Raw genomic sequence first — 26,818 nt, 5'->3', positions numbered from 1 at the left:
AGGATGCCAGACCCCAAGAACCTCAATGGTGGTCCTGACTCTTCTTACAGCTCACACAGTATGCCTCTGAGTGACTTCAAAGGGAAGCCATTGGCAGTAGCCCTTAGTACAGCTGCCAAGCTTTACAAACAGCCAGAGCCTTGTGAAGTTTTGCTTTCATATTGGGAGTTTATTTACATACCTGTGCAGTGCAGAAGCACAGCTATGGCAGGGTGGGAAATGTGTTTGAGGTGTCCACTGGCTCTGGTGGACTGATAGAGCTGCAAGGTGAATTGCCCTGTTCCTCCTGTGGCTTGACTGTGGTGCCCAGTTACTATGCACAGATGAACTCATGACAAATGTCATCAGCAAGCTGACCTGGAAACTAATTTAGTGATCTCCTTCTAGTTCTTTAAGGTAAAAAACAGCAACCTCTATAAACAGTGTTCAGCAAAGTGGACTCGCATCTTAACTGCTGGTGCTCACTCTGCTCCTGCTGCTGCACATCAGAGTGGATGAGGCACCAGCCTGGGCTCGTCTCATTGCATGGAAGAAACCAGAGCGCTGGCCTGGGACTAAGCCTACCCACTTACTAAAGGAGAAATTAATCTCCATGAGAAAGTCAAGCAGTATCTCTGTATCTTATTTCTTCCTCAGCAGTATGTGGTTAAGTATAATCCTTTCCCAGGACATATTATTCGTCCTGTCTATGTAGATAATAAACTACTGCCCAGCACAAGAAGATCGTGATGTTATTTGAGGCTTTTCGATACCACCTTAATGCAAATGTTAATACCCTTACAGATGGGGGAGAAACAATAAAATGGCAGATGTCTAGTAAGAAGAAAATCAGAGATAGGAATTGGATCTTGTGAAAATCAAATAGATGGTCTCTGCTGCTCTTGAAGGCTAATATTTTGTATTTTATTTTCATTTTCTTTCTTCTTCTTCTTCTTCTTCTTCTTCTTTTTTACTTTATTTTATTTTATTTTTTTTTTAACTTGGCCTCCAGCATGAAAAATAGACTTGTTTGAATGCATGAATCATTGATGGTATTCTTGGAAAAGTCTGCTACCTAGGTAATATTGCACTATCAGCTGATTGCACTTGGGATTACCAGGAACTGAGAGCATATATAAGCACAAAGGACATGTTAAAGGTTTCACTGAAATGGCAGGTGAAGAAATTCAGCATGTGGTAGGAACATGCCCTGGCCCTCCTCTTCCTTATTGCTGTGCAGTCAAGGTTGCTAGCAGTTGTGCTAAAGCTTATATTAAATGTAGGTGTGATTCTCAGCTCTGTGAAGAATAGCGACTCTTCCATTTCCATAGCAGCCCTATGCTGCCGGGGTGTAAATGACACTGAAATCCAGACTTTCCTATAGTAGGATGCCGAGATAAAATTTTGATTGCCTTTCATTTCATATCTTGCATTTCTTTATCGGTTCATGCCTCACTCGTATCACTGTTTTCTGTGCAATCCAGATGTAAATAATTTGCCCTGATTTCATATTGATAACATCAGACTTCATGATAATTTATATCGGAAGTTATTAACTTTTTTTTTTTTAACTTTTTTTAATGTGTTGTTATGCAGCAGAACACAGTTTTAAATTCAGATTTCCAACATATGCAACAGGAATAACTTAAATACTTCACATATGCAAACACACTTCCTTCAGTTTTGTGTATGAAAGGCGATATTAGGAATTGAGACAATGCATGTCCATATTTTCAGTAGGTTTAAACTACCTGGGTGTGATGTTACTAGCTTTTAAGTTCTTTTCCATTCATTTCATTCTACAGTTTATATCTGTTTCTTCCAAAAATTCTGGACAATGAATAACATTTTGCAGTGCATATGGGAGAAGTATGAAAAAGTTGTATGAAAAATGAAAAATTTAAAATGCAAATTAAGGAAGAAATGCTATATTTCATAGAACAGTATTAGAGAATAAACATCACAGTAATCCTGAAAATAGGTAGAACTATGACACTCAATATCTTATTCCATTATCTTTTAAAAAATATTGATATATAATAAATTATACTGAGTATATTATTTTATATGTGTATGAAGTTAATCTTATAAAAAATTATGAATTCAATCCTAATACTACTGAATTGTTTTAAATAGTCTAATTTTGGTGGAATGTAGGGTATCGTATGAGAACTCTTAATATACTTTGCTGCATTTCTAATCGAGTTCTAGATAATAAATGTGGCCACTGCATCAGGGATGCCCAGATGAATACATGATTTTTTGTATTGTAAGATTTTTTAACTCTTCAGAATATTGCCATTAGAACCTAGATGGAGCCAGCTGAAGCATTACTGATGGAATATGAAACAATCCAAATAACTTAAACAATGTTGGAATGACTTAGAATTGTATCCCAGAGAAAAAAAATAAAAAACAAAAGTAAAATTGAAAGTTACACGATGACTGTTCAGCCTGGAGAAGAGGGGGCTCAGGGGAGACCTTATAGCTCTCTATAACTTCCTGAAGGGGGGTTGTAGTGAGCTGGGGGTTGGCCAGTGTACAGCTCTCGTGTAATCAGTGATAGAACTAGAGGGAATGGTTTTAAGCTGTGTCAGGGGAGATTCAGGCTGGACATTAGGAAGTATTACTTTTCGGAAAGAGTAGTCAGGCATTGGAATGCACTGCCCAGGGAGGTGGTGGAGTCACCGACCATGGGAGTGTTCAAGAAACGCTTGGATGTTGCACTGAGGAATATGATTTAGCCAGGAAGTATTGGTAATGGTTGGACTAGATGAACTTCTAGGTCTTTTCCAACCTTGATAATTCTGTGATTCTGTGTGATTTTTTTTTTTTTTTTTAACCATTTTAAACAGTTAAGTATAAATAAGACTGAAGTCTTCAGCTTATCTCCTCAAATGCCAGATCCTCTAAGTGTAAAATATCAAATAGATGCAGGAGATGGTTTTGCTAAATGTTCATCTTGTTGCCTGTTTGCCTTTCAGGGTGTCATACGTCACTTCTGTGCCTTTGAAATCATTAATAACACTTATTTTATTGTCTTTATGGAGACAAAGTGTACTGAATCATTAACATTATTATTATTTCAGACATTGTAACACATCAACACTTAGCAAAGGGGGAAAAGTTCCATTATCCATTCAGAACAATTTCCTATGATAATACAAATGTTACCCTGGACAGATCTTTGAAATGGATACCGATTCTTTAAATTCTTTCCTGTCTGCTTTAGGAAATAGTAAGATCCTGCTGATAATGAAGTACAATGTGTCTGAAGTTCACTTCTAAACAGTTGGCTCTTTGCTGTGAAAGTCATCTACATTCCCTTTATAATTCACAGCCACCAGAGTTCTGCTTAATCGCAGAGATCTGATCCAATATCATTCGGAAAAATCCTTGATAATAGTTCCACTATTCAATCAATGAAAAAACCAAAGCTTACTGCTTGTGTCTTCTTAAAAAAAGCCTGAAGCAGGGGAATAAGACATTGGCTTATGGGTTTGGAGATTTTGTTGTTGGCAAATAAAATAATTATTGCTATTATTATTCAAGTTCTTAATCAAGGCAAGCAAATGGCATCTGTTTGTTATCATCCTTCCTACAGAAGACAAAGGCTTCCGTCCCTATGGTACTGACTGCTGGCCCCAAGTGGTTGCTGGATGTGACTTGGCAAGGAGTAGAAGACAACAAAAACAACTGCATTGTGTACAGCAAAGGTAAACACAAGCTGATTTTCTGCTCTAGTTTCTTGTGCTGGGTATTGACAAAAGATATGCCTATTGCATAACAGGACAATGGATAGTTTGTCTTCCCTCAAACTGGAATATTTTTCATTCTGTTTTTGCTACCACATTCTTGTAGTGTTTTTTCATCATTTTAATGTTATAAAACCCCTCATGGTGTCTGTAGTGTACTAAATGCTTTATAAACACAGAAGAATGTCAGCGGACATGAAATACTATCTTTTTCTGAGAGTTGGTGCCTCTTGGCAAACCTCAGTGAAGTCTATACAGCTGAAATAGGTGAATTCTTTCTAACATTTTATACATACCAGCAAGCGTTTTTCCATGTTACATTACATTACAGACTCCTAACTGAAATCTTCTTTTATAAGAATTTGAACTTGATTGGACTGTGATAAGACTTCATGTCAGCATGGAAACAGAAGATAACTGGGACTGGATTACAGGGCTGTAACCTCTGACATTCCAGTCTCTGCATTATGATTCTTCACTGTAATGCGTTAGCTAATGGGAATGCATATCATTTCTGTTTTATATGAATTTTCAGATTTGCTCAAGTCAGTATGAGTTCTTATGAGGCCCCCAGACATGCTTTGTGTAGCCTACCACATCTAATAGCTGCTTTGATTCAAGAGGCTTTTGTCTCAATCCATAGAGCCTTGAGTTCTTGCGTTTGTCATGCAACAGTCTACACACCAGGCTGTTTGGTCAGTTATTGTGAAAGCTTTATAAAATTTGGTTATGGTATCGTTGTAGTGTATTAAAAATAGTTCTTGAATACACACAATATTTTATTTTTTTTTCATGTAGCTGTTTTTGGAATTCCTGTGGAAGATCATGTTGCAAAACTATGACTTTCCTTCCTTGTATTTCAATCACCAGTCTCAGCACTTTGTGAATGCTTCAGAACATGTACCATTCTTGTTTAATTTCTTTTAGGTTTTATTTCCAACCAAACAGACCTACTGAGATCAAAGATTTGTTTGCTGAGGCAACCTAGTGACCATTTCAGCACATAAGCATCCAGGCAAATAAGCACCCATATCAATATATTAACATACAAAACACTAATCATAACATCAAAGAGTCCTAAAAACTTACTAGAAACAATTACAACTTGTTCCTATAATCATTGCAATTTATACACTTATAAGAGGATTGCTTTTAAACTGCCACAAGCCTTTGAAAGTTGAAAAGCTGAAAACAGGGAATTTGCATGTTAAAAATGAGTTGCACACCAGGGTCTTATAAATTCCTTCTATTATAATTACAGAATGCCAACACATTCATTCTGCAACCTGAAACACCTGCAGGACTAAAGTATTGGGCTCACAGCTAAAAAGGGTTGAGCTGCCCTTCCTTCACAGCTTTCTCATTGCTGCCCAAGTGAAAAAAGTTGCAGTGTGCTGAAATATAGGGAAGGTTTTCTCCTGCATACTGAACTGTGATAGTACTGAATGTGGTTCATAGGCAAACTTTTTAGCAACAACTTTTTAATGTAATGAGAAATTAGATTCAGTCTAAAATATAACTTATGTGAATTCCCATAGGATGCTGCCTTATCAAGTATTATATTCTTTCTGTAATTACAATAATACTTAGCACATATATACCAGTAAGACTTTTCATCTTCAAAGTACCTTACAAACACTAACTAATTCATTAGACAGTTGCAGTGCTGTGTGATTGAATCTACTGATTTCTTTTTTTTAAATAAGAACTTACTTTTTACAGTTCGGCACAATTTAAGCAGACCCAAACGTTATTCTTTTCATTCTAATGTGCTAGATTTTGCTTCACTGATGATACTTGTTATTTTAGTACTTTGTTAAGTATGTGGAGTAATAGTCATACAGTGCTCAAGATAATTCTGATATCTCTACCAAATGCTGCTGCCTTTGAAAATGGGAGATCAAGATGTATGTGAACCCTACGTTATAAATGCATGTTAAAAACCTGGAATTTGACTAAACCAAGTAGAAAATAAGTTGTACCTTCAATGAGATCTATTCATCTCTTTGCAATTGGCATTGGCTGTACTGCTGTTCATTAAGCACCTACCCTTGCCTTCAGGCCTGTTGGGATTTTTGCACTACAGAGATTAATTGGCTGGGATCACAAAACAATGTCAAATAGAAGATGGTAAAATAAATAATATAATAATGTTCAACTTCAACTTGTATCTCATCATTCCAGATCACATTGCCTTGATTTGTGTTTGCATTCTGTCTCCCACAGTGCCATTACTTCTAATGAAATGGTGTCAACTGGCGTGAAGTTGTAATTTGATGTTATTTTGTAGTTGCATGTGTATAATTTTGTTAGCTTGTTTAGCAATACATTGTTATTTTGGAAAGCAATTAGCTGAACAAATGTGTGGAATTGTACACGTAGCGGATTTGGTCACCTGGGAGTTGTTTTTCTCACTATATTCAAGATAAGATGACTGGAATAAATTGGCACATTTCTAAGAGGAAAATAAGTTTATGAATTTGCTGTCAAAACATGTTACTGGTCAATGAGTTGACTTGGAAGTACATGCCGTATTTCCTTTGAGCTGTAATAATACTATGAAATTTTGAGAACATAATTTTTCCAAGATCTTTTAGAAGAGCACAGAACTATCAGCCTGACTTCCAGTTCACTTGAGGCTAAAGACACCTTAGTCAGTCACGCACTTCATACACAATGATCACAGAATCAATCAATCCCAGAAGATTTATAGTATAGTTCCTATGCTACGGAGTTCCTGTTGAAAATTAATCTCAGTAGGGCACATAGCTCCCAATTTGCCTTCAAAATTTCATAATACTTTCAATAGGTAAGCAAACACATGTGTATATGTTTGTATGTATATATATATGTATATGTGTGTGTGTGTGTGTGTGTGTGTGTGTGTGTGTGTGTGTGTGTATATATATATGAAGTACATATATTAGAATCATAGAATCCTCAGAGCTGGAAGGGACCTTTAAAGGTTATCTAGTCTAATTCCTCTGCAGTGGACACCCACTGCTAGATCAGGTTGCTCAGAGCCTGGTCCAGGATTATTTTGTTATGTTGTTACAGTGAAATCACAATCTTCAAGTTAAATTTTCTGTTAAGAAAATGATTATTTAAAATCACGCGGCAGAGCACTTTTAGAGTGAATAGCTATGAAATAATTATTTAGTGTCTAAAATTAATTCTGTTTAGTCCAGGATCACCAATTTCTGTATTTTGTTTTATATTTACATTTCACCAGCACTAAAAAAATCAGGAAAACAAACAAAAAACAGTTAATTGTTGCCCCTTTTTACAAGCTCTGATACAAACTGGCCGCTCATGGCACGTCTGTTCTTTTTAAAGGAAACTTTTACAGCTATAATTAAATATAAAATATGTGTTCTTCTTTGTTGTAATATTTATGTCAAACTTTTATAGTGTTTCAAAAATAGTTTCAATTCAATTTATAAAATTTAAGTGATGCCCTAGACATAGTAACTGATGTTCAAGAGAGATTTTAGGAATTGTACTTTGTATAGAATTGATAATCTCTTCAAAAAGCTGCAAAATATCAGTAATTCAAGTAAAATCTTGTAGAAGGTGTTAATGCATGAATTCATTGCAGTGTACTTGAGAAGCATTCATGGCTAACACCATTGTACACCAGGTCTGGTAAATCCCTACGACCAGAGGTAGGAGCCCCTCGACAGCCTAGGAGGCATGGGATATTAACTGCAAATCTTTCCTTGGGACCAAGAGAGATTTTAAAAAATGAAAAAGAATAGACACTGTGTAAAAACTACAGTTGCACAGACTGATAACCACGCTTATACAACAGACGTTTTTATAGATATTATTTGAGCCATTTATGTGAAATGTATGGATACCTTATGTTTTGTGGCATTGTTAAAACAGGGTGCCTGTACAAATATTTAGCTGTGGGAATTATAAAATCATAAGGCGATTAAGTTAGCTAGTTGTGAAATTCCAATATTGCTTTTTAAATGACTTCAGGATATAGGAGGTGCTAAGGTTATTATCTGTTATCAGGAATACAGCGGAATTGTACGACTGGATAATAACTAAACAACTGACACAATGTAAAATTACATTATCAGTGTGTTAAAACAAAATTGCGCCCTAAAGGAGTCTACATGCCAGCTCAGAGCTGCAGTGTAATTATGCTTAACTCTGATAATTAAAATACAACGGAGATCAACAGAATCATTTTCATTAAGAAAATTATTAATGATGGTGGTATAACAGTAATTGATTGCAGAGCACCACAGGATAACTCTGTGCAGGAATACCAACATCTTTGAGTCTGTGGCTGGGACCGGCTGGTTGTGTTGTGCAATGCCAAGGCAGCTCCTGGCACGGGTGGGAGCTGGTAGCTATGTGGAGTGCTGGATCTGGCAGCTGGTGGCTGATGAGGGCTGGGAGCTGGCAGAGAGATGGGGTGGAGTGGGGTTGGAAATGGGACAAGCTGACCACAGCTCACCTGCCTCAGCTTCCTATCGTTCCATGTCTCGTTAGGCGCTGTTTGCTTTTGTATTTACACGAGTGATTTACTGATGTTATTTCCTCCACTGCCTGGCCTCGCTGAGTAGTTTATACCCTTGTCATTACTATGAGGATTCAGGAGGAGAAAAAAGTGTCCTCACTCCACTGTGGTCCCCAAGTGAGATGGGAGTGAATAATTCCAGGGGCTAGAGCTGTTAATTGCCCCTATGGTATTACCACATGATAGCAACACCATAAAAAGCCTCCATCCCTCTGCAAGTGAAATCAGCCAGGGCCCAGGAGAGACCATAACAAAGTTCTGGCTATGGATGATGTTGCCTAAGGACAAGAAAGGTTTCATTTTCTCATATAAATAGGGGAGAAATATTGTGCGGAGCACTTCCTCTTGAGCTCAAGACTGGATACATACTCCTAACAGATGTTGCTTTTGAAAGCTACCCAAAAATGTCCATTCTCCAATCACAATAGAGAATAGGCCTGCTAGGGTGGATTTATGGGATGAGATTAGTTAAAATGACAGCTGCCCACACTGAAACTGTGTCATGCAGCTAATTTGTAAAAGGAAATGAGAGGCGAGGCAGCAAGCAAGAAGGAAGAGGAGGAGCTGGGCTCTGCAGCACTGGGCACTCAGCTCTGCCAGCATTGCTCAACCATGCTCAGCCCCAATGCTGACAAAGTCAGGCAGGAAATGCCTACATAAAACTGCCTGAGTACTGCACAAATGTGGGATGAGTTATTTAGCTAATGGCATTGAAGATACAAATGCTGCAAGAAGGTTACATGAGATTTCTAGTAAGAATTGGAGGTCATTTTTAATTAATATTCCTAATTTAAAGTACTCAGTCTACTTTTTTAACATGTAAGAATAGTTGTTATAAAAGAAGGATTTAAAAATTTTTCTTTAGTAAGACAGAATTACTTTACTTAATTGTTCTGTGAGGTCCTTGATAGAATTTTCTCCCAGTGAATGAGCTAGCAAATACTCTTTTTTGGTGCAGCTTAAGGCAATGTAATGGTACATTGCTCTGCAGACATATAACATCAGGGACCCTAATGAGACACAGGTCAGACATTATAAGGTGTTTAAATGCTGCAACACTAAAACATGAGTATATTTTGTTTTGGGTCAGGGAACAAATTGTTTAGTAGGCCAAAGGATAACGCGGAGCATATATTTAAGATAGCAGGGGGCTTTTTTCCACATGACAAACAACAAATTCTGTAAATTTCATTAGTCTGTTCCACAGAAATGGCCAAAAAAGAGCAGAATCTACTGGAAGACTGCTAGTCCCCATGGGTGCCTTCATTAGTTGAAGAAATCGAGGAAGCCTTTGGTGATGCTACATTTTTGTTGTTGTTGTTGTTCTTTCATGGTATCAACAGACTACATGGAAAATCTGAGTAATTTTTAAAATGCACACAGGGCATATCATAGAATGATAGAATCATAGAATCATAGATTGCTCCAGCCCTAGTGCAGCATCCTGCACTTGGCCTTGTTGAACCTCATTAGGTTTTCATGGGCCCACTTCTCCAGCCTGCCCAGGTCCCTCCGGATGGCTTCCCTTCCCTCCAATGTATTGACTGAATCACTCAGCTTAGTGTCATCTGTAAAATTCCTGAGAGTACACTCAATGCCATGATCTGTGTCATTAATTAAGATGCTGAAGAGCACCAGTCTCAAGACAGACCCCTGAGGGACACCACTTGTGACCAGCATCCACCCTGACACAGAACCATTAATCACAACCGACTGCAACCAGCCAACCAATTCCAAATACACCAAACAGTCCATCCTTCAAACCCATACCTCTCCAATTTAGAGAGAAGGATGTGGTGAGGAACCATGTCTAAAGCCTTGCACAAGTCCAGAAAGATGACATCTGTCGCCCTTCCCCCATCCACCAATGCTGTCACTCCATCCTAATATCCTAATATGAAAACTCCATGGAAGAGCTGATAAAAAATGAGAGATTGCTTGTGCTATGGAGTTTTGAAGTTAAGGTCTTGCATATGGTTTTAATAATCCAGACGAATATGGTTATTTTGTGCATCTTGATGGAATGTGTATTTATGCCATAATATGCAATGAATTATTATATGACCTCTAAATTCTAAGCATGCAGATAGTAAAGAGAAGATCACAGGAAATGCAGAGGTATGGCTATATTTATATTCTTAAATGCACATTATTAGTGCATTTCATTCACATAACAGACAAGTGATATTTTTAGGTTGTTCTCATTTATGCACTATATATGCACTTGTTTTTTTGTGTTTTATTCTTCCTCGTGTTCTTGTCACCTATTATGTAGCTTGTTTCATAATTTGAAATTTGAATTCCTTTTCAATTGAGGAGGCGAGGAAATAGGTAGGACGCTGACAAGATTGGTAGAGAATGACATATTTTGGACTGAAGCTATAAAAAGCTGTAAAGAAAGCCTAATACTTACAAGAACATGTTAGGGATAGAAAAGACCCCAGTCTGTACTTCACACTGGAACCTTGTGAAAAGAAATACTGCTTCAAGAATTCAGACCCACTGGCAAAAACAAATACAAGCATCAGGCAGAGATTATTTTTTTCAGGATATGTATTTGTGCCTCATTTTTCTAAGTCAATCGCAGTAGAATCAGTCACTTACAAATCATTTTGAGAAAAATGTCATTATTTTCAGGATATGACAGAGATGCTAAATGTATTTTATTTCCTTTTAAATTAAACTTTTTTTTTCGATCCATTATTATAAATAACTATTGAGGATTGCATTGAACTAAAGCCTCATGACCCCTGTGGCTCATGGTAATGTTACCACTGCCACCTTCCCTGCAAAGCAAAAGGGAAGGAAAAAAAGCCCCCAGATTTGCTGAGCCACACGTTTCAAGTTGTCGACAACCCCATCCACGAGAAAACAGAAGAAAATATATATGCACTCTGTCCTGTCAAAAGGCTTTTGCCTTATCTTGAGAGACTGTCAGGGCAGGAACATCATGGAATGGACAGGAGTCTATTAAATTAATAAGCTGCTGGATGGTGTCTGGAGAGTTATGATGCTCCATAAATCCAGTTTGATCATGGTGGACAAGGTTTAAATCTGCAGACTTCTAATACACATCCAGGTCCTGGATTGGATTTGAAGTTTTGTGCTGGAGACACAGAGATAGTCCTGCAGCTTGAGAATTAAGATTTATCATTTTTTCATACTGCTTTTTTTTTTTTTTTTTTTTTTTTTTTCACTTCTTGACAAAAATGAAAACACCTTAGGGATCCTGGCAAATGTTACTGCTTGAAATGAAAGAGCTATTGTCAAGGTGAAACCATGACCTAGAAGCCTAAAATCAAACCTTGGTCACTCTTTTCAGGCAGCTCCATTGGTTCTGCGCATAAAAATGTCTGTATAGAAGGAAACGAGGCTGGATTTATCTGCAGCCTGTTCTGTAGCGATTCTTGTCAGAATCTTTCCGTTGTGCATTTGTGGTACAAGACACACTAATGGAGGCAGATGCGCCATGTAAAAACAAAAGCTCAAAACATCTGGAAATATATTCTTCCCAGTTATAGGGGGCTCTGTATGTAACTTACATTTTGAGCTGAAGTTTCTATATTTTTACCTCTGAATGTGTTAAGCCTGATGGTAACAGTTAAGGGAAGACTCTGTTGTACCACTCCAACCACAGCTCCCAGGAGAACTGTGCAGTGCTGCCCCAATGCCTGTGCTGGCTGTAAAGCCAAACTACCCAGAACACAATCCTAAAATCGCGTTTTATGTATTTTGTCTCTGTCTCCTTACAAGGAGGGCTGTTATTAGGACACGAGAAAAGGAATTCAAGTGTCTCTCAGCCCCTTAATTGACCTGCAAGACCAGGATTTATTGGTACGTCCCTAAGCTTGTATTCTTGTGACTCTGGAGACTGGCAGGTGATTGCTGTGCTCACTAACAGCAATGACACTGCTGGCATTTCTCACATCTCTGACACCCTAACCGTGTATTGGATCTTACCTACTTCATTTAGTGAAAGTAGTTAGCATTTGTTTTACTTCTAAAACTCAACCCATGCTCATTTTTCTCCTCATTGTTAATTTAGGAACCTAAAGACACTTCTTGGCATCGGAGAAGTATAGAAACAATACGTATGTTTAAGGAAATAGATAGCTTCCATTGCAATACCAAGGACACTGAGATGTTTTATGCTCAGAAATAATGCTTTCAGAACTGGAAGTCTTTGAAAAACTCTTCTAGTGTGCATGTTGAAAAGAAATTGTGATCAGTACATGATCACAGAATCACAGAATCACAGAATTGTAGGGGTTGGAAGGGACCTCTAGAGATCATCGAGTCCAACCCCCCTGCCAAAGCAGGTTCCCTACACCACGTCGCACAGGTAGGCGTCCAGGCGGGTCTTGAATATCTCCAGAGAAGGAGACTCCGCCACCCCCCTGGGCAGCCTGTTCTGGTGATCCTCAGTCACATTCCTAGGTACATCTCCCTCCATTGTCTTTCAGAAATTACCCAGGATTTGTAGCCAGATATCTTCTGTGAATGAATCTTGACCTCTCCATTGATCCAGAAATCAGTCCGTGCACTCATTCATCCAAAGATCAATGGTTGCATTTCTCTCCTTCCTTTGCTTTATTCCAGGGCTGCTCCCTATGGCAGGCAGAGGCCAGTAGGAGCAGGGCTCTACCACGGGGCACCATGGGCCCGGGGCCTTCAGTGCACCTCCCATATTTTATTCCTAATGCAATGGCAATTTCATTCCCCTGTTGGGGTTAGATTATGAAGTATGTGTGGTAAAACAGAGGAGGGAAGACTGACTTTGGGGGAAGAGCTCCAACATGGTGTGAAATGTTGGGAGCTCTGTTGCAGTGCCCATTGTAAAAATAAATAAATAGATAAATACAAAGCAGGTTGTTTCCAGTGCTTTGCATCTGTCCTCCTGTTTGGGCATGTCTCAGCCTTCCTACCATTTCAATCTTCCCTGAAGAGAACTGAAGAAAGTATAAAGAAGTTGCAACCAGTGTATGTTCAATGTTTAAGAAATGAATCCTGCTACCACTGACCCGGAGAGAACTTAGCAGCTTTATCACAGTGTAATTTGTGTTACAAAAAGATGAGGGAAAAAGTAGAAAAGCCGTTCTAGGATGGAGGGCAAAGTGATGCTGACAAACAGAAATGCATGTTACAGTGTGCCAGAATGGTGATATCTGAAGCAAGTTGTGGTGTTGAAGCAGATTTAGTAGAGATGCTCTGTGAACGAATCGTGACACACATTACTTAAGCTGCTAGTGGTCTGCAGTACCAAGCCTTACTGCTGGAGTAGAAATTGTCCATAAAACTTCCTGTGATTGTATCATAGTACATATGTACAGACATATGTATAAAGTAACTCTCATCTTAAAGTATTTTGTTCAAGACACAGAAAGTTCTGAAATCTATGCAACTTACATAGGCAACTCTAGCTGTTTTGAACAATTACACCTTCACAGGTTAATAATCTTTGAGAGAAAATATCATGTATTTTGGAAACTGTGTAGAAGACAGAGTATGTGCTAGCGCTCAGGAAACTGTTACTATTGGCTTTATAAATTACAGGAGGTCACTGGCTTTGCAATACACTTTTGAATGCAGAAGATGACAGAGACAAATTTACATTTTAGGGAGTGCAAACTTTGCTTTTTCAATTGAATGTATAAAAATAACATGGTAGAAATGTACTGTTGAACAGTAAGGACAGTAGACAAATTAGACAAAAATCTGAACAGATGAATGACAGTCTTGAGAAAAGTAAAGGTTGCAGTGTTAACAGGAATTGACTGGTGTGCCCTCATGTTGGAATCTAAAACCATGTTGAGGTGTTGTTTTTTGTTTGCTGACTGAAACAAATCTTCAGAAATGTCTGAGACAACTGGGAAGCAGTTGTGTCTTTGGCCAGCCAGAAAGCTTGCTGTTACCTTATGGACAATTGAACTTAAAGTATGAGATGAAAAGAAATTGTTTTACAGTAGGAAAATGAGACAGTGGCCTCAAGTGTTCACTGTGCATCTTCTATTAATAAAATGTTATTTTAAGTATGAAGAAGCTTGCTTTTATGGTGGCTGCACGTGCATTTTAATGGCTTTAAATTATGAGAGGTTTAAATGCATTTTCGAGTTACAATTAAATGAAAATTTAAAATAAGACTGACAGATTGCTAAGGCTAAGCCAGTTTTCTGATTAAGGTTCAATTAAATTATATTTATCATTGGAGCAAATGAAGTATAAAATCACAAACAATGATATTTTTCAGTGGCTTACTTTGGTGGAAAGTGTAGCCTGAAGTATGACTTCAAGACTTTTATCGTCCATTCCCTCATAAAGTAGAAATTAATTAGGGCTAAATAAGAGCTGTCTATGTCAGAACCCCATCCGTAGAGTCTTTCGTGGACCAGTGGTCCAGCAGCAGTTTACTAAGAAAGCTGTTTTGTGATGCGGAGTATTATGTATTTTACTTGGTTTTAACTAGATAAATTAGGGGGAAAGTTGAAGTTTTAATAGTAGTTTACAGAATGAACAGTTCTTATTGTTTTCTTGTAACCCACTTTTGACCCTTTGCACTAACTCTGAAGATCTGCTGGTGTGACTGAATAATGTTCATTTCCTTGTGCTTCCATGTTAATCCCTGTATGTCCTAAGCACTGCAGTGACTCAAGGTCAATGGCGTCTTTTGCACAAACAAGATATTTCAATTTCAATTACATCCACTGGACCACATGTGAAACACAACTGTCTGGCTTGCCACAATGTGATCACGGACCTCCTGCATGTGTGGTACTGCTGTCTCTCTGATACCTCCTATAATTATAATTCCTCTGTTACTTCCTATAATTCCTTATTTACTTTCCCTTCATTTTGTCCTGCAGAAATGTGTGTAACAGAAACACCAGTTTGCATTCTATTTCTTTGGTTTTAACTTAACTAAATAATCTATGACTTAATATGACAAACTGGTTAATTTCAGAAATTAAGCAAGTTGACTCTTTTTTGTATAAAAAAGTGCAGGTCCAGTTTACTAAAAACCTGACTATTCCCCTCCTTTAGAAAAGTACTCCTAAATGATTTTAAGGAGAAAAAATAATTACAGATCTCTTACACATAAAAAACCAATAATATATTCAGCTAAAAAATTCCAAAAAAGTGATGAGCTGATAAATGACCTTCTTCTCTTTAAGAACATATGTACATGTTCAGCAAAGTGAAGCACTAGCACTTGGATTTTTCTTGTGTTGCTAATTATTGCAAAGTCTAAACCAGTGAATAGATTCATGCTTAAAAATCTCGATTGTTCAGAGAGATTTTGAGTTTTGAAATCCAAGGTGTGTCTAAAAGCAGACACTGATAACAAGAGCATTTTCTTTAGCTACCATTAAGTTCATACATGGAAATCTGAAGAGTTGGTCACTCTATCCTTTCGTCCCACTATCATGGCTATTGTCTCCAAGATCTTAGTTTTAAAGAAGAATTAATAGCAGCTAATTAGCTGAGGTTTCATTTGAGTGCGCTAACCTGACAGACTGCCATTAATATCCAGCAGCACCCTGTATTTTTATGTCGTTTCTTCACCTTCTTTTTTTTTTTTTTTTTCCTGGAGGAAATTTGGGTCAATTCACTTTTCCAATTGGCAAATTCCAACCACTATTACTAAAAACCAATGGACTATATTTTTTAATAGTAACTCGGAACCTAATTCTCTGTTTTGGAAATGGTCCTATCAGATTCTAGCTACACTCCATGAATCAAACAGCTGATTTATCAAACTGTGTCACTTCTGCATAGTAACAAAGTTGGCTCTGATTCATGCTGCAATGAATTAGATAGCTTTAGCCACCCCCTACACCCCCCCAGAATTAAGCAAGTATAGGCATGTGTCCAGCTGAGCACAATAAAAGAGTTCGTTTTTCCTGTTCATGCTGCAATTATTCATTTTCATATGGCATCTCTGATGAATGTGTGTTAATATTTGTTAAGGTAGAGAGTGTTGTAGAATACTGTAAATTGAGAACACCAAAGAAAAACTCTGATCTGAGGAATAAGAATTCTGTTTTACATGGGAAATAATCTGGCATTTCTTTGATATTTTTCGAAAGAATTTACATTTTCAAACATGATATTCTTGTAGGATTGTAATATTTTGCTTTATTTTGACACAACAAAACTTGTTTCTGTGGAAAATATGACCTTTTCAGTAGCAATTAATCAGATTATTTATATATATATATACACGTGTGTGTGTGTACATGTAATAAATACAGGGAACAGTCATGTAGATTTTGAGATACTTATAATATTTCCTGCATATGGCATTTGTTTGTTGCATTTTCTGTTTTTGCATCATAGTCACTTATTTTCATTGTCATCTACTGGTACATAACCAGTGCAGTAATCATTCTCTTTTTTTTCTCTCCTCATTTTCCTGCTGTAGAGGAAATCAGGTGCTTAGAGGAAATGTCCAAACACAGGCTGAACCAAATCTCTGAGTACTCCTTTCTTGCATGTGTAACATATAATAATTAAAAGTACCCAAAGGTGCTTAACTCTGCCCTTGATAGATGAGATAAAACTGCCACAGGACAGGGTAAGTCATCAGCGGGGACTTACAAATTCCCTGTCATCTCTTCATTGCAGATCCTAAATGCTGTATTATCAGCGGGTTCTTTGGCAAATTAAAACACCAGAGAGAAGCAGCGCAGGACTTTACATAGAGTTCAGAAGATGAAAAGGAAAAGCCGGAAGTAATTAAGTGCCAACATTTTGTTAATATGTGGCTCACTTAATTGCTTTTTCTTTTGTTCCCTTCTGAAAATGAATGCATCGTTCTCTCTTTTTCAGAGTTTATTCAGTGATCTGCATCTGACAGTCTAGCACTTGACAACACATAGCCAGACTGATAAATAAAATTTACTGACCAATAGAATGTATATTGCATACAAAATTTTTATTTTCTCTTCACAGAATATTTAATATAAGGGGAACTCATAGTACACAAGACGGTGTTTTATAGTACTGCTCATATTTGAGGAGCCCACATAGTGAATGCATAGTTTATGGCATTAATGGCTGAAATGCAGAAGAGTTTTCTTGAGTGGAAATGTTTTTAAATGCTTTTTAGCACATGCAGTAGCAGCATACATCCTTTTAAGGCATGAGGTAAGAAGCAAACATTGTAAGCTTTATTTAGGAAAGATTTAGATGCTCGGCATGTCTCTTTACATCCATCACTATAGAGAGTCAAAGAGAATAAAGGATTATTTGGAAGAATATTGATGGATTGTAGAAATGTAACTACTCAGTCAGCCAAGGTTTTGATAACTGTTCTGTATACTTGGAGTCAGAGGTGCTAACATGTACCATGGCTGTATCTCATTAAGTTTGTGTAAGAAAAGTGGGAATTTTTTTGACTGTATTTGGTGGTCTTATTTTTTTTCTCTTCTTTTTTCTTCCTTTCCTTTGGGGGGATTTTAGTATAAAATACTTACTTGTCACATGGAAAACTCATTGTGAGACTCTGAATTTGAAAACACTCCAGTCATTACTTGAAGATATATTTTAAAACAAGGTGAACACAACTTTAATGTAGGCTCATCTTTGTTGTTTTACATAGAGAATAATCTAATCCCTGAACTATTACCAGCAAGTTTTTGTACTTCTTTTACATGAAAATGAAGTGTAGCTCTGTATTTTTATCTTAATTTGTACTTCTGCAGAAAGCAATAGCATTTAGATTTGGGAAGAAGTTTTAAATCTTTGCCCCTTTTTGCAGAATTATACCATCTCCTAATTCATGTTTTTACCCAAACGTAAGGTGTTCTTCTGTGATTCTGTGATTCTGTGTTACTAAATTTTTGAATTGAGAGAGATTGCAAGTCCCTGTTTTTCTTGGAGAAAGGCAAATGCATAAAGGCAACCGAAGGAAGTGAACATAGTATTATTCTAAATTGTCATATTTTCGTAGTTCTCTCTAATGCTTCTTAGGTCTCTCTGCTGGCGATACAGTTTCAATAGATACACTAAGGAAAGTGCCAAGACCAGCTTTGACAGGGTTTTCTTTTTTTTCTTTTTTTTTTTCCTCCTCTTTCTCTTTTAATCCCTGTGGGGCTCTGTGATTTTTCATAGCTGGACTAAAGTTGTGTCAACGGGAGACTTGCACCATAAAGACTGAAATGTTAAAGAAAGCTACAAGGAACAGCTTTGAGGCAAGGTTTCAAGCTTTGTCATCACGCTTGAAGAATTTTCTGTTTAATGTACTGTAATGCAGTATTCAATGGGGACAAGTTTAATTGAGTTTTACACAACCCAGTTGGGAGTAGCGCTGCAAGGTAGGTGATGTCTAGGTTTTTAATCTTCCACTCCAGAGAGGCTTGTTGACGAAGTGGTTCTTTCTCTTTGTAAGAAAAAAGGGAAGCATGAGAAATGATACATCCGTGGATAAAACCAATTGGCAACCCCCAAAGGAATGAGGGCGATAAGGCGAATCCAGCACTTGTAAGAAATAAAAGAATCCAACTGTTCATTTAAATGAGAAACAACACATGTGATTGAGGAGGCAGGGAGGCTGGGCGCTGGAGTGGGGAGGAAGGGACTAACAAACAGAGCAGCTGGTGTCAGAGTTAGGCATCCAGGACAAACAAGCTTGGGTTTGTTATGCGGATTACCAAAGAGATAGTTAATGATGTGTGTTTTTTAAAGCAAAAGGAGAGTCAAGCAGTTCTTATAACAGAGGTGGATAAAGTAGCAGGAGGGAGGATGCTGCTGTTAGGCAAGCCCTACTTAAAGAATCACTATTCCTTCCCCGAGGCCTAACAGCGGTTCTCTATCAAACAGTGTAAAAATAGCACTGGACCCTGTCAAAGAGAAAATAATACCTTCTGTGTAAGCCTTAGTGTATTAAACTGCAGTCTTGTTCAAGTTACTTCTTCTAGAAGTTAAGCAGCAGAAAGGATAAAAGTGTTCAGTCAATATACTGGCAAATCATCTCCCTGCTCTGGCTCTCAATCGCTGCTAAAATAAAAACCACTTAGCTGTCCCTAAAATCACTGATCATCATCAAAACTTCTCTTGCCAATAGTTTACGATGATGTAGTCTAGAATATTTCACTTTTCAACTGTAAAGAGCTACTGATATTGTTTAACTTGTTTTCTCTGAAGATATTTGAGATTTAACCTGGTATGCACCAGAAACAGGGTTTGTTTGTTTGTCTTGTCATTTAATGCTGACATTGGTATATTTGTTCAGAGAGATTTTCCCCTCTCTGGAGTCCCTCACAGGAGGAGATGAAAGGTTAGTCAGCAAGAGTTTTCAGGCTTCTTTTGCTATCTTAACATGAAGTCCTTAATTTTGCTTCATCAGAATCAGGAGAATTAACACACTGTCTTTTCTGTAAGATACTGTAAGGTAATAGTGAGGCATGATGTACTCCCAGGCAAGGTTTTCACCTCAGAGAGGCTGTGAGGTGGGCAGAGCTTAGCCAGAAGGGCTTTGCCCACCTCTCCAACCCGCTGTGCCCACCTACCCTCTGCTGCCCAGAACCATCCAGATTTGAGGATCTCAAACCAGCTCCAACAGCAAGTTTAACCCAAGGAACTGCCAACAAGGTGACAGTACCCCCTTCATCACACAGATACAGTCACTTTAACACCCACCCTAAGGGAGGTGTTAACCATAGCTGGCTGCTAGTCTGGCCTACTGGTGGGCTGCGAGCTGGGGTTGGATTTCATACTGGCGTGGAAAGCCTCAGTAACCAGCAAGTGTGTGGGAGGGCTGGATTTCACCCTCAGAACACATACGGTGAGACAAATTGAACACTGCAGCAGAATATAAGGATTTTACATTGCACTTCTTCCCAAGGTACCACCAAGATCCCTGCTAAATTTATAAATACAGTACACATGCAAAGTTTATAGCTGAGCAAATAATTCACAATGAATAATTTAGCTGACAAATTTAGCCTTTTTTTTCTGCTCATGAAATATCCATGAACAGATCTGTCATTTGTAACTGCAACCTTTACAGTGCATAAGTACAGGGGGGAGGGTTAATTTAATTTCCCTGTGTAGTTTGGTGTAAAAAAGTAATTCTCAGTTATTAATCATATTAGCATTTTAAATAGTCCAAAAGTAGGCTTTGAACTTCAACCATCAACTAAGCGAAGGGACCACAGGAGACTGTTGGTGTGCTTACCTTGCTGCAGTTGCTGTTGTCCAGAAACATTTTTCCATAGGTTAAGTTTCATCGCATCGATTTTTAGTTTTTCAGCCTCTCTATCCAGCATAGAAAAACATGCAAATGTTTCTTCTTTAATGGTAGTGAATATTCTGAGCAATATCCAATGAAGCACAGCTTTCAGATTAAAAAGTGATGTGGGAGAGCCTGGGAGGATGAGGCTGCATCCTCATCTTTCATTAATAGTAATGCCTTTTTTTGAGGGATTTTGCAGTATATCTCTATTGCAACACATAGAATATATCCTCATTATTGTAGTGTGATGGTGATATCTCTTTGTCTATCAGCACAGGCTAAAAAACTGGGAGAAATGAGTTGCATATTTCATGTGGTCTTTGTAAAATTTGAAGCAATGCCTTCAAATTGAACTGCACGTGCTTAAATAAGCTGGAAGTCTGAAGTTTTCTTAGGTCAACAGTTTGAAAAGATAGCATTAGCAGATAGCTTGCTAAAGATTCTTACAGTTTGTATTTTTTTCAGTATCTGCTCATCTTTTTGTTCTAATATTTACAGTCAATCATCACTATGTATTGTGGAAAAAACCTTAATGAGTTTAACTAGCATCAGTTAAGTTGCCAAGTCATTCTTTGCTGACTTATTAACATTATACTTTGGCATTTCTATTGTTTATAACCTTTCAATTTATTGAATTTCTCCCATGATTCCAAAGTTCCCCAAAAACTTTTTAATATTTCCTAAATTTTATCTTTATGTATGGAAAGCCTTAACCTCAGATGCAGTGTTTATGAAATAGGCAGAAACATCAGAAAATTCTGAGCTGTTGAGAAATTTTATTAAAGTAGGAATTAATGTAAGCAAAAGAATGCATTTGTGCTTTATTAATCATATTTAAGGGTAATAGATACTCTGTGAGGCTCTCACGGGTTTAATATGGGACTCTGCTCACCGTAACCACTTTAATGAAAATATCTATCTGGTCAATAGATCCATTTATTGTATGCATTCAAAATGGAATCTGTAAGCTTTGTTGAGGGAAAATAAAAGCTATCTTTCATTTGTGATAGTAGAGCGGAATTCAATACAACTAAAGGGTGAACTGGATTTTACGTATATGTATCCTCATCAGAGTATTTTAACAAATACCAAGCAGTTCTGTATCAGCACAAACATACTGAGAGCACTGAATGCCTTCAACAGCTGTCACTAAAGAAAGACCTAATTTGGTCCCCAGAAGCACTCTAGCTGGTGATGAGTGATACAGGAAAAAACAAACAAACAAAAAACAAAAAACAAACAAAAAAAAAACCCAAAACCCAACAACTTGACTTTTGGAACCAGAATGAGTTTACAGAACTGTTATGTCTTCTAAATGGATTCACTGAACATAGAAATAATTGAGATGTCATGAGAAGCCCAGCCTCAATTTATAATAGACCATGACAACACATAATAAATGTAAATAATTCAGTAATTCCTTTTTTTTTTTTTTTTTTTTTTTTGTATTACATAACAACAACAACATCAAAAAAGTCTTTAAGAAACTCAAAAACAAATCCCACTGCAATCAGCTGAACACTGTATGAAGAAATAAGGAATTTTGGCATCTCTCCATTCTCAAGACATAAGACAGTTCTGTTTGCTCAAAAGAAAAATAGCCATAAGATATTCTGCTTGCCTTCTTTACAGAGCTGTTCCAAGCAAAAGAATACTGAATGTTCTTATGTTCTCCGTGAAGGATGTGTTCATAGATTTATCAAAATGTTGATGTAGGTAGAACAGAATAGTAGAATAGAATAAAAGTATTTGTTGCAGCAGGTCGTTTGGAATATTACCAGCAAAGGAGGGCATTCTTCTTTCATTGAAGAAAATGGTGCTCAGACACAGTCCTACAGTACTGCATTTAGTCCAAACAATAGACTATGGAGAGTCTTGTGACATAATTCTGACCTCCAGCCTTCTCAGTGTCTAATTTGTAAATAGTTTTGCTATTTCACAGCTGAGAATAGAATAAGATCATACAACATGGGATTTTCTGAGTACCACCTTACTGGACATCTTTGTTTCTCTCACAACAGAATATTTCAGTGAATCACACATCCATAATCTTCATATAGACATACAGACCAACATTTATCATGGATCTCAATCTCTAACTTTATTTATTTATTTATTTATTGTAGTAGCAAGTTCCAGTATTGTTCTGAACTTTAATTCTTCTGCGTGTTAGACATTTGTATCCAGAGATGGAAACCACATCCATACTTGAATAAGCTGGGGTGCTTAGCTCATACTTTTTGATGCGTCGTTGGTGGCCTTCTGCACTTCCCATCTGGCAGTTGTGGTGAAGAGACTGGTTCTGTTCATAGCACCGTCAGAAGTCTTGTTTTTTGTGACTTACTGAACGCTGAGCATTTAGAAGAGTAAAAAATCGCAACAGTTGTGAACCTAAGTAAATGAGAGAGAGAAGTGTTGTTGGTATCAGGTTGAAGGGAGGTTCCTGGCAAACAAAGGTGAGGAGTCACGCTTCATCACATTGGGCTAGTGTCAGGAGCATGACATGAAAGAGGAGATTAAGAGGGTACTGCAGAAACCGCTGAGTGGAGAAGTGGAGAATTCATAGATGATTCTAAGGAGGAAAATAAACATTCTGTATGAACCTTGTACTGAGAGAATAAGCATGTGATTTATTAATGTCTGTTATTTCAAATGATTTTTTTAGCCATACACCTACGCATCTGAAAGAATTTTTATTCTTTTTCATACTAAAAAAAATTTGTTAAAATAATATGTTAAGATAACATAATTGAGAAGGAATCAGTAGGGCTTAAATGCAATCAGATTAATACAGGAGGAATGTGGGAGCTGTTACAAAAACACATGAAAGCATCACCCAGAAGCACAGACTGGAGCTGAATACATGCATGGAAAGAATAAGAAAGAATTTATCTTTATTTCATAGAAGATAACATCACCACAGCCATTACTAATAACATAATATATAATCGTGAATATCTGTAAATTTGCTATATTATAGGTATTTGTTCTGTCTTTATAATTAATTTCTGATATTGTCTTGATGCAATGGGAAACAATTCCTAAGAATAAACCCTCAAGATTTGTACTTGTAAATATTAACTGTAAAGCCTAGTAATAAGCTCATCCATTGAAGTTATTCATTAGTTCACTGCTGATCATGTGAAGAGACGAAGACAAAGGGAGTATCTTACTATTACTTCAAATGAAATATTTCAAATGAAATTTTATTTTGGCATTAGAGATTTTAGTGCTTTGTAATTGCTTTCTGGAAAAATATTGTCTTATTTTTTCCCACCTAGTTTCTAAATTTAATGCTGAATTTGCAAAATCCCTTCACTGTCAGATTTTTCTTACATTCTTAGAATCACTTCCTTGACTCTTCCTCCAGGATATTTAATTTTGATCAAAAATTCCTAAGTTGGTTTTGCCCAACTAAATAAGCTTCACCTCTGTTTCACCAGAATTTAGAAGAAAAAGAGTTAAAATGTGAGATCAGGCAGTGGCTTAAGACTCCTAAGTGATGGCTTATTATTTTGAAAAGAAATTAAATTTGTTCTGTCAAGTTTAAATTATTTTTCACCAGGTTGTTTTGGGGCTGTTGTTTTTTTGTTGTTGTTGTTGTTTGGGGTTTTTTTTGTTTTTGTTTTTTTTGTTTGTTTGTTTTTTTGTTGTTTTTTTGTTGTTTTTTTTAAGAATAATAGGGTTTCTAAGGAAACTGTAATATAGGAGCTTTAAATTTGGGGGGTACAACCCAATTCTGTTAATGAGATGTGTTGAATCACAAGGAATTAGTGATTCCAAGGAAACAATAATGCTAAAATACAGATGCGTTTATCAGTCTATTTTCTTTCTTTTGCCAAGGGAAAAATAAAAAAGAAAAAGAAAAAAGAAAGGAAAAAAAGAAAAAACGAAAAAAGCAAGCATGCAAGCAAGCGTCGTACTTTCTCTGATATTGAAATCTATGGGAATTTGATGAGATAAAAGAAATGTTAAATGAGCATTCTTCCTCTAAACAGACATGTCTAGAAAGGCAATTTTAGTAGTACGGCAGTGTAGCATTTTGTTTTTTCTGCAATAAAGCCATCAGATCAATAAAAAATTATGTAGCAGATTATTATTACACTGTGCTCACCATAGCTCTAATCGTAAATAATACAGCAGTTATCCTGGTTATATTAATTATAATTAGAATGCAGATAATGCAGACGGTCTTTTATTACTAGAGCCAAATCAATTTTCCAGTGTTATTCAATGCAAGGTCACACAAAGTTGTTGAAGCTCTTAGACTTCTTATGAAATGACCTGCATATGTAAGAGAGGGTTTGGCTCAGCTGTGTAAGACACATTGACTGGGAAGTGCATTGAAATAATTACAGCCATGAACTCTTGCATATAATGGCAGAATTTCATTTTATAAAGTAAGCATAGCTGTAATCCAAGCTCCTTTATGGTGGGGAGCCTCATAAATCTTTCAGAGAACACCAAGTCTTTCTCTTATTTGTAAAGCAGAAATCAAAATGAATTAGTTTCATTAGTTATTCTTTCCGTCTCTACTGTTGTGTTAAATATATGCAATGTGTTCATGTTGTGTATCAATATGGGGGAAAAAAGGAGAAAATATTTAACTGTGATTTTGCTTCTCTATTTCAGCAGAGGCAGTTTTAAAGTTCACTAGTTTAGGCTCCAGGGCTCTTCTGGATCACTTAAAGCTTTTATCATCTTTAGGATTGTGCTAGCTTAATGTATTTGTCTTCTATCTATATGGATTCAGTTTAACTCAGACTCAGAGAAGAGCTGATATGTTTTAAATGTGCCTGTCTGTCCTGGAGCTGATGAGCAGATTAGTAGGACACTGGCCGATAATCATCTCCGAGGTGCATTGGATTCATACGCATAGATGATGACACATGGCAGAGAGAGGGAAAGATCTTGAAGAATGAATTTTAGTATTGTGTGTTTCCTCTTTAAGCATGTATACAGATGGGCAGCAGATATGCCATACACTGTGTTCTTGCATTGCAGAATTCACTTTTCCTCTTTTTGTTCTATCATGTGCAGACGAGCTTCCACAGAAACAAAGCAAACAGCAATCAGCAGAGTGGAGGCTGCAAGTAGGATCTGGTTAGTGAGAGGAGCAATGCTAGGAGCAACTTAAAGAATAGAGGTTTTGTTGCTGTCAGATAGCTTGCTTACCCCTTTTTTTGTTTTGCTTTGTTACTCAACAGAAGAGATGCTGTGGAAAAAAGTGGAATAGTCCTGCACAGAGAAATGTGCCTTTGTTTGAAGATAGAACAGATACTCTTTAATATTCCTCTACAAACTGTGCTCTCAAGTGTATTTTCAAGCAAATTTGTTTCTAAGTCAGTAAGTTTGTCATGTTTCTGAGCAAAGCTGCCCAGGAAAACTCATATTATTTGGTCTCATATCTGGCCTCTGAGTTATACCTGAAGTCTGTAGCATGATGCTGTTTTAAAAGGAACCTCTGACCACTTTTGGATTTTTAACTTGTCATAAATCCTATTATTGGCAGTAATTGAGCTTGAGGAATCAATTCATTTGAATCAAAAAGCTTCTTTCTGACAATAACCAAGGAAAGAGACAAAGCCATTTGGCAGGCAAATGTATCTTAAGTACACACACTGGAAATGTTTAGACTTTGTTCTAGATAAATGTAGCATGCATTTTGATGGTATATCACAGTGTTCAGCTTATATAAGGTGAATGGGTTTTATGTGCAAGAGAAATGTCAGAGAAATGGAGAAGAGGGCACTGGGGAATTGTGCTTGAAAGGGCTTTGAGGCTTTACTCAAATATTGGTGATTTGTACTTTCAAATAAACTTACTCCAAAGATAAATTGAAAGTAAAAAGAAATGAATGCTCTTCAGATATATTTTCATGGTATATATAATTTTATACCTGTGATACTGCTCATGGATATATCAGTTCTGCGTGAGTTGATTTAATATTATCTAGAGATAAGTCGATCTGCCTGAGCCCCGTGTGCCTCTTTATTTTGGTGGCAGTAATTTAATCAGGGTTTCCCATAAGCCTCCATTCTCTACAAATACATTGCTGAGTTGGTTTGGATTTGTGCTGTAATTATAATAATGAAATTACTTGTGGGTTCAGGGCATCACTTCCTAAGTTTGAGGTGAAAGATAAAGCAAGGAAAGAGTGGTCCAAAATCTATTTTAGTTTACCCCTTTCACTGAAGTTACTGCTCCATTTTTCCCATTAAAAGAGCTCAGAATACTTCACCTCCTTTTCCTTTAAGATGCTTGTTTTTATATAAAGGAAGAAGACTTACACTACACTTTGGAAAAGTGTAAGTT

The 26,818-nt window shown here is 37.0% G+C and overlaps 1 protein-coding gene across 1 annotated transcript in view; it reads left to right on the top strand.

Moving 5' to 3' along the window:
- Positions 1–26,818, top strand: part of ZFPM2 (zinc finger protein, FOG family member 2) — a 300,041-nt gene that overhangs the window by 190,260 nt on the left and 82,963 nt on the right. The window contains exon 5 of the mRNA XM_015856138.3: positions 3,584–3,695. Within this exon, the coding sequence (XP_015711624.2) occupies positions 3,584–3,695 (112 nt within the window). The remainder of the gene's footprint in view (positions 1–3,583; positions 3,696–26,818) is intronic.

The sequence above is a fragment of the Coturnix japonica genome, chromosome 2, assembly GCF_054131305.1.
Source record: "Coturnix japonica strain WE chromosome 2, WE-NBRP24, whole genome shotgun sequence".
NCBI classification, from domain to species: domain Eukaryota; kingdom Metazoa; phylum Chordata; class Aves; order Galliformes; family Phasianidae; genus Coturnix; species Coturnix japonica.
The sequence above is the reverse complement of the archived record's forward strand: the minus strand, read 5'-3'. Positions and strand labels throughout refer to the sequence as shown.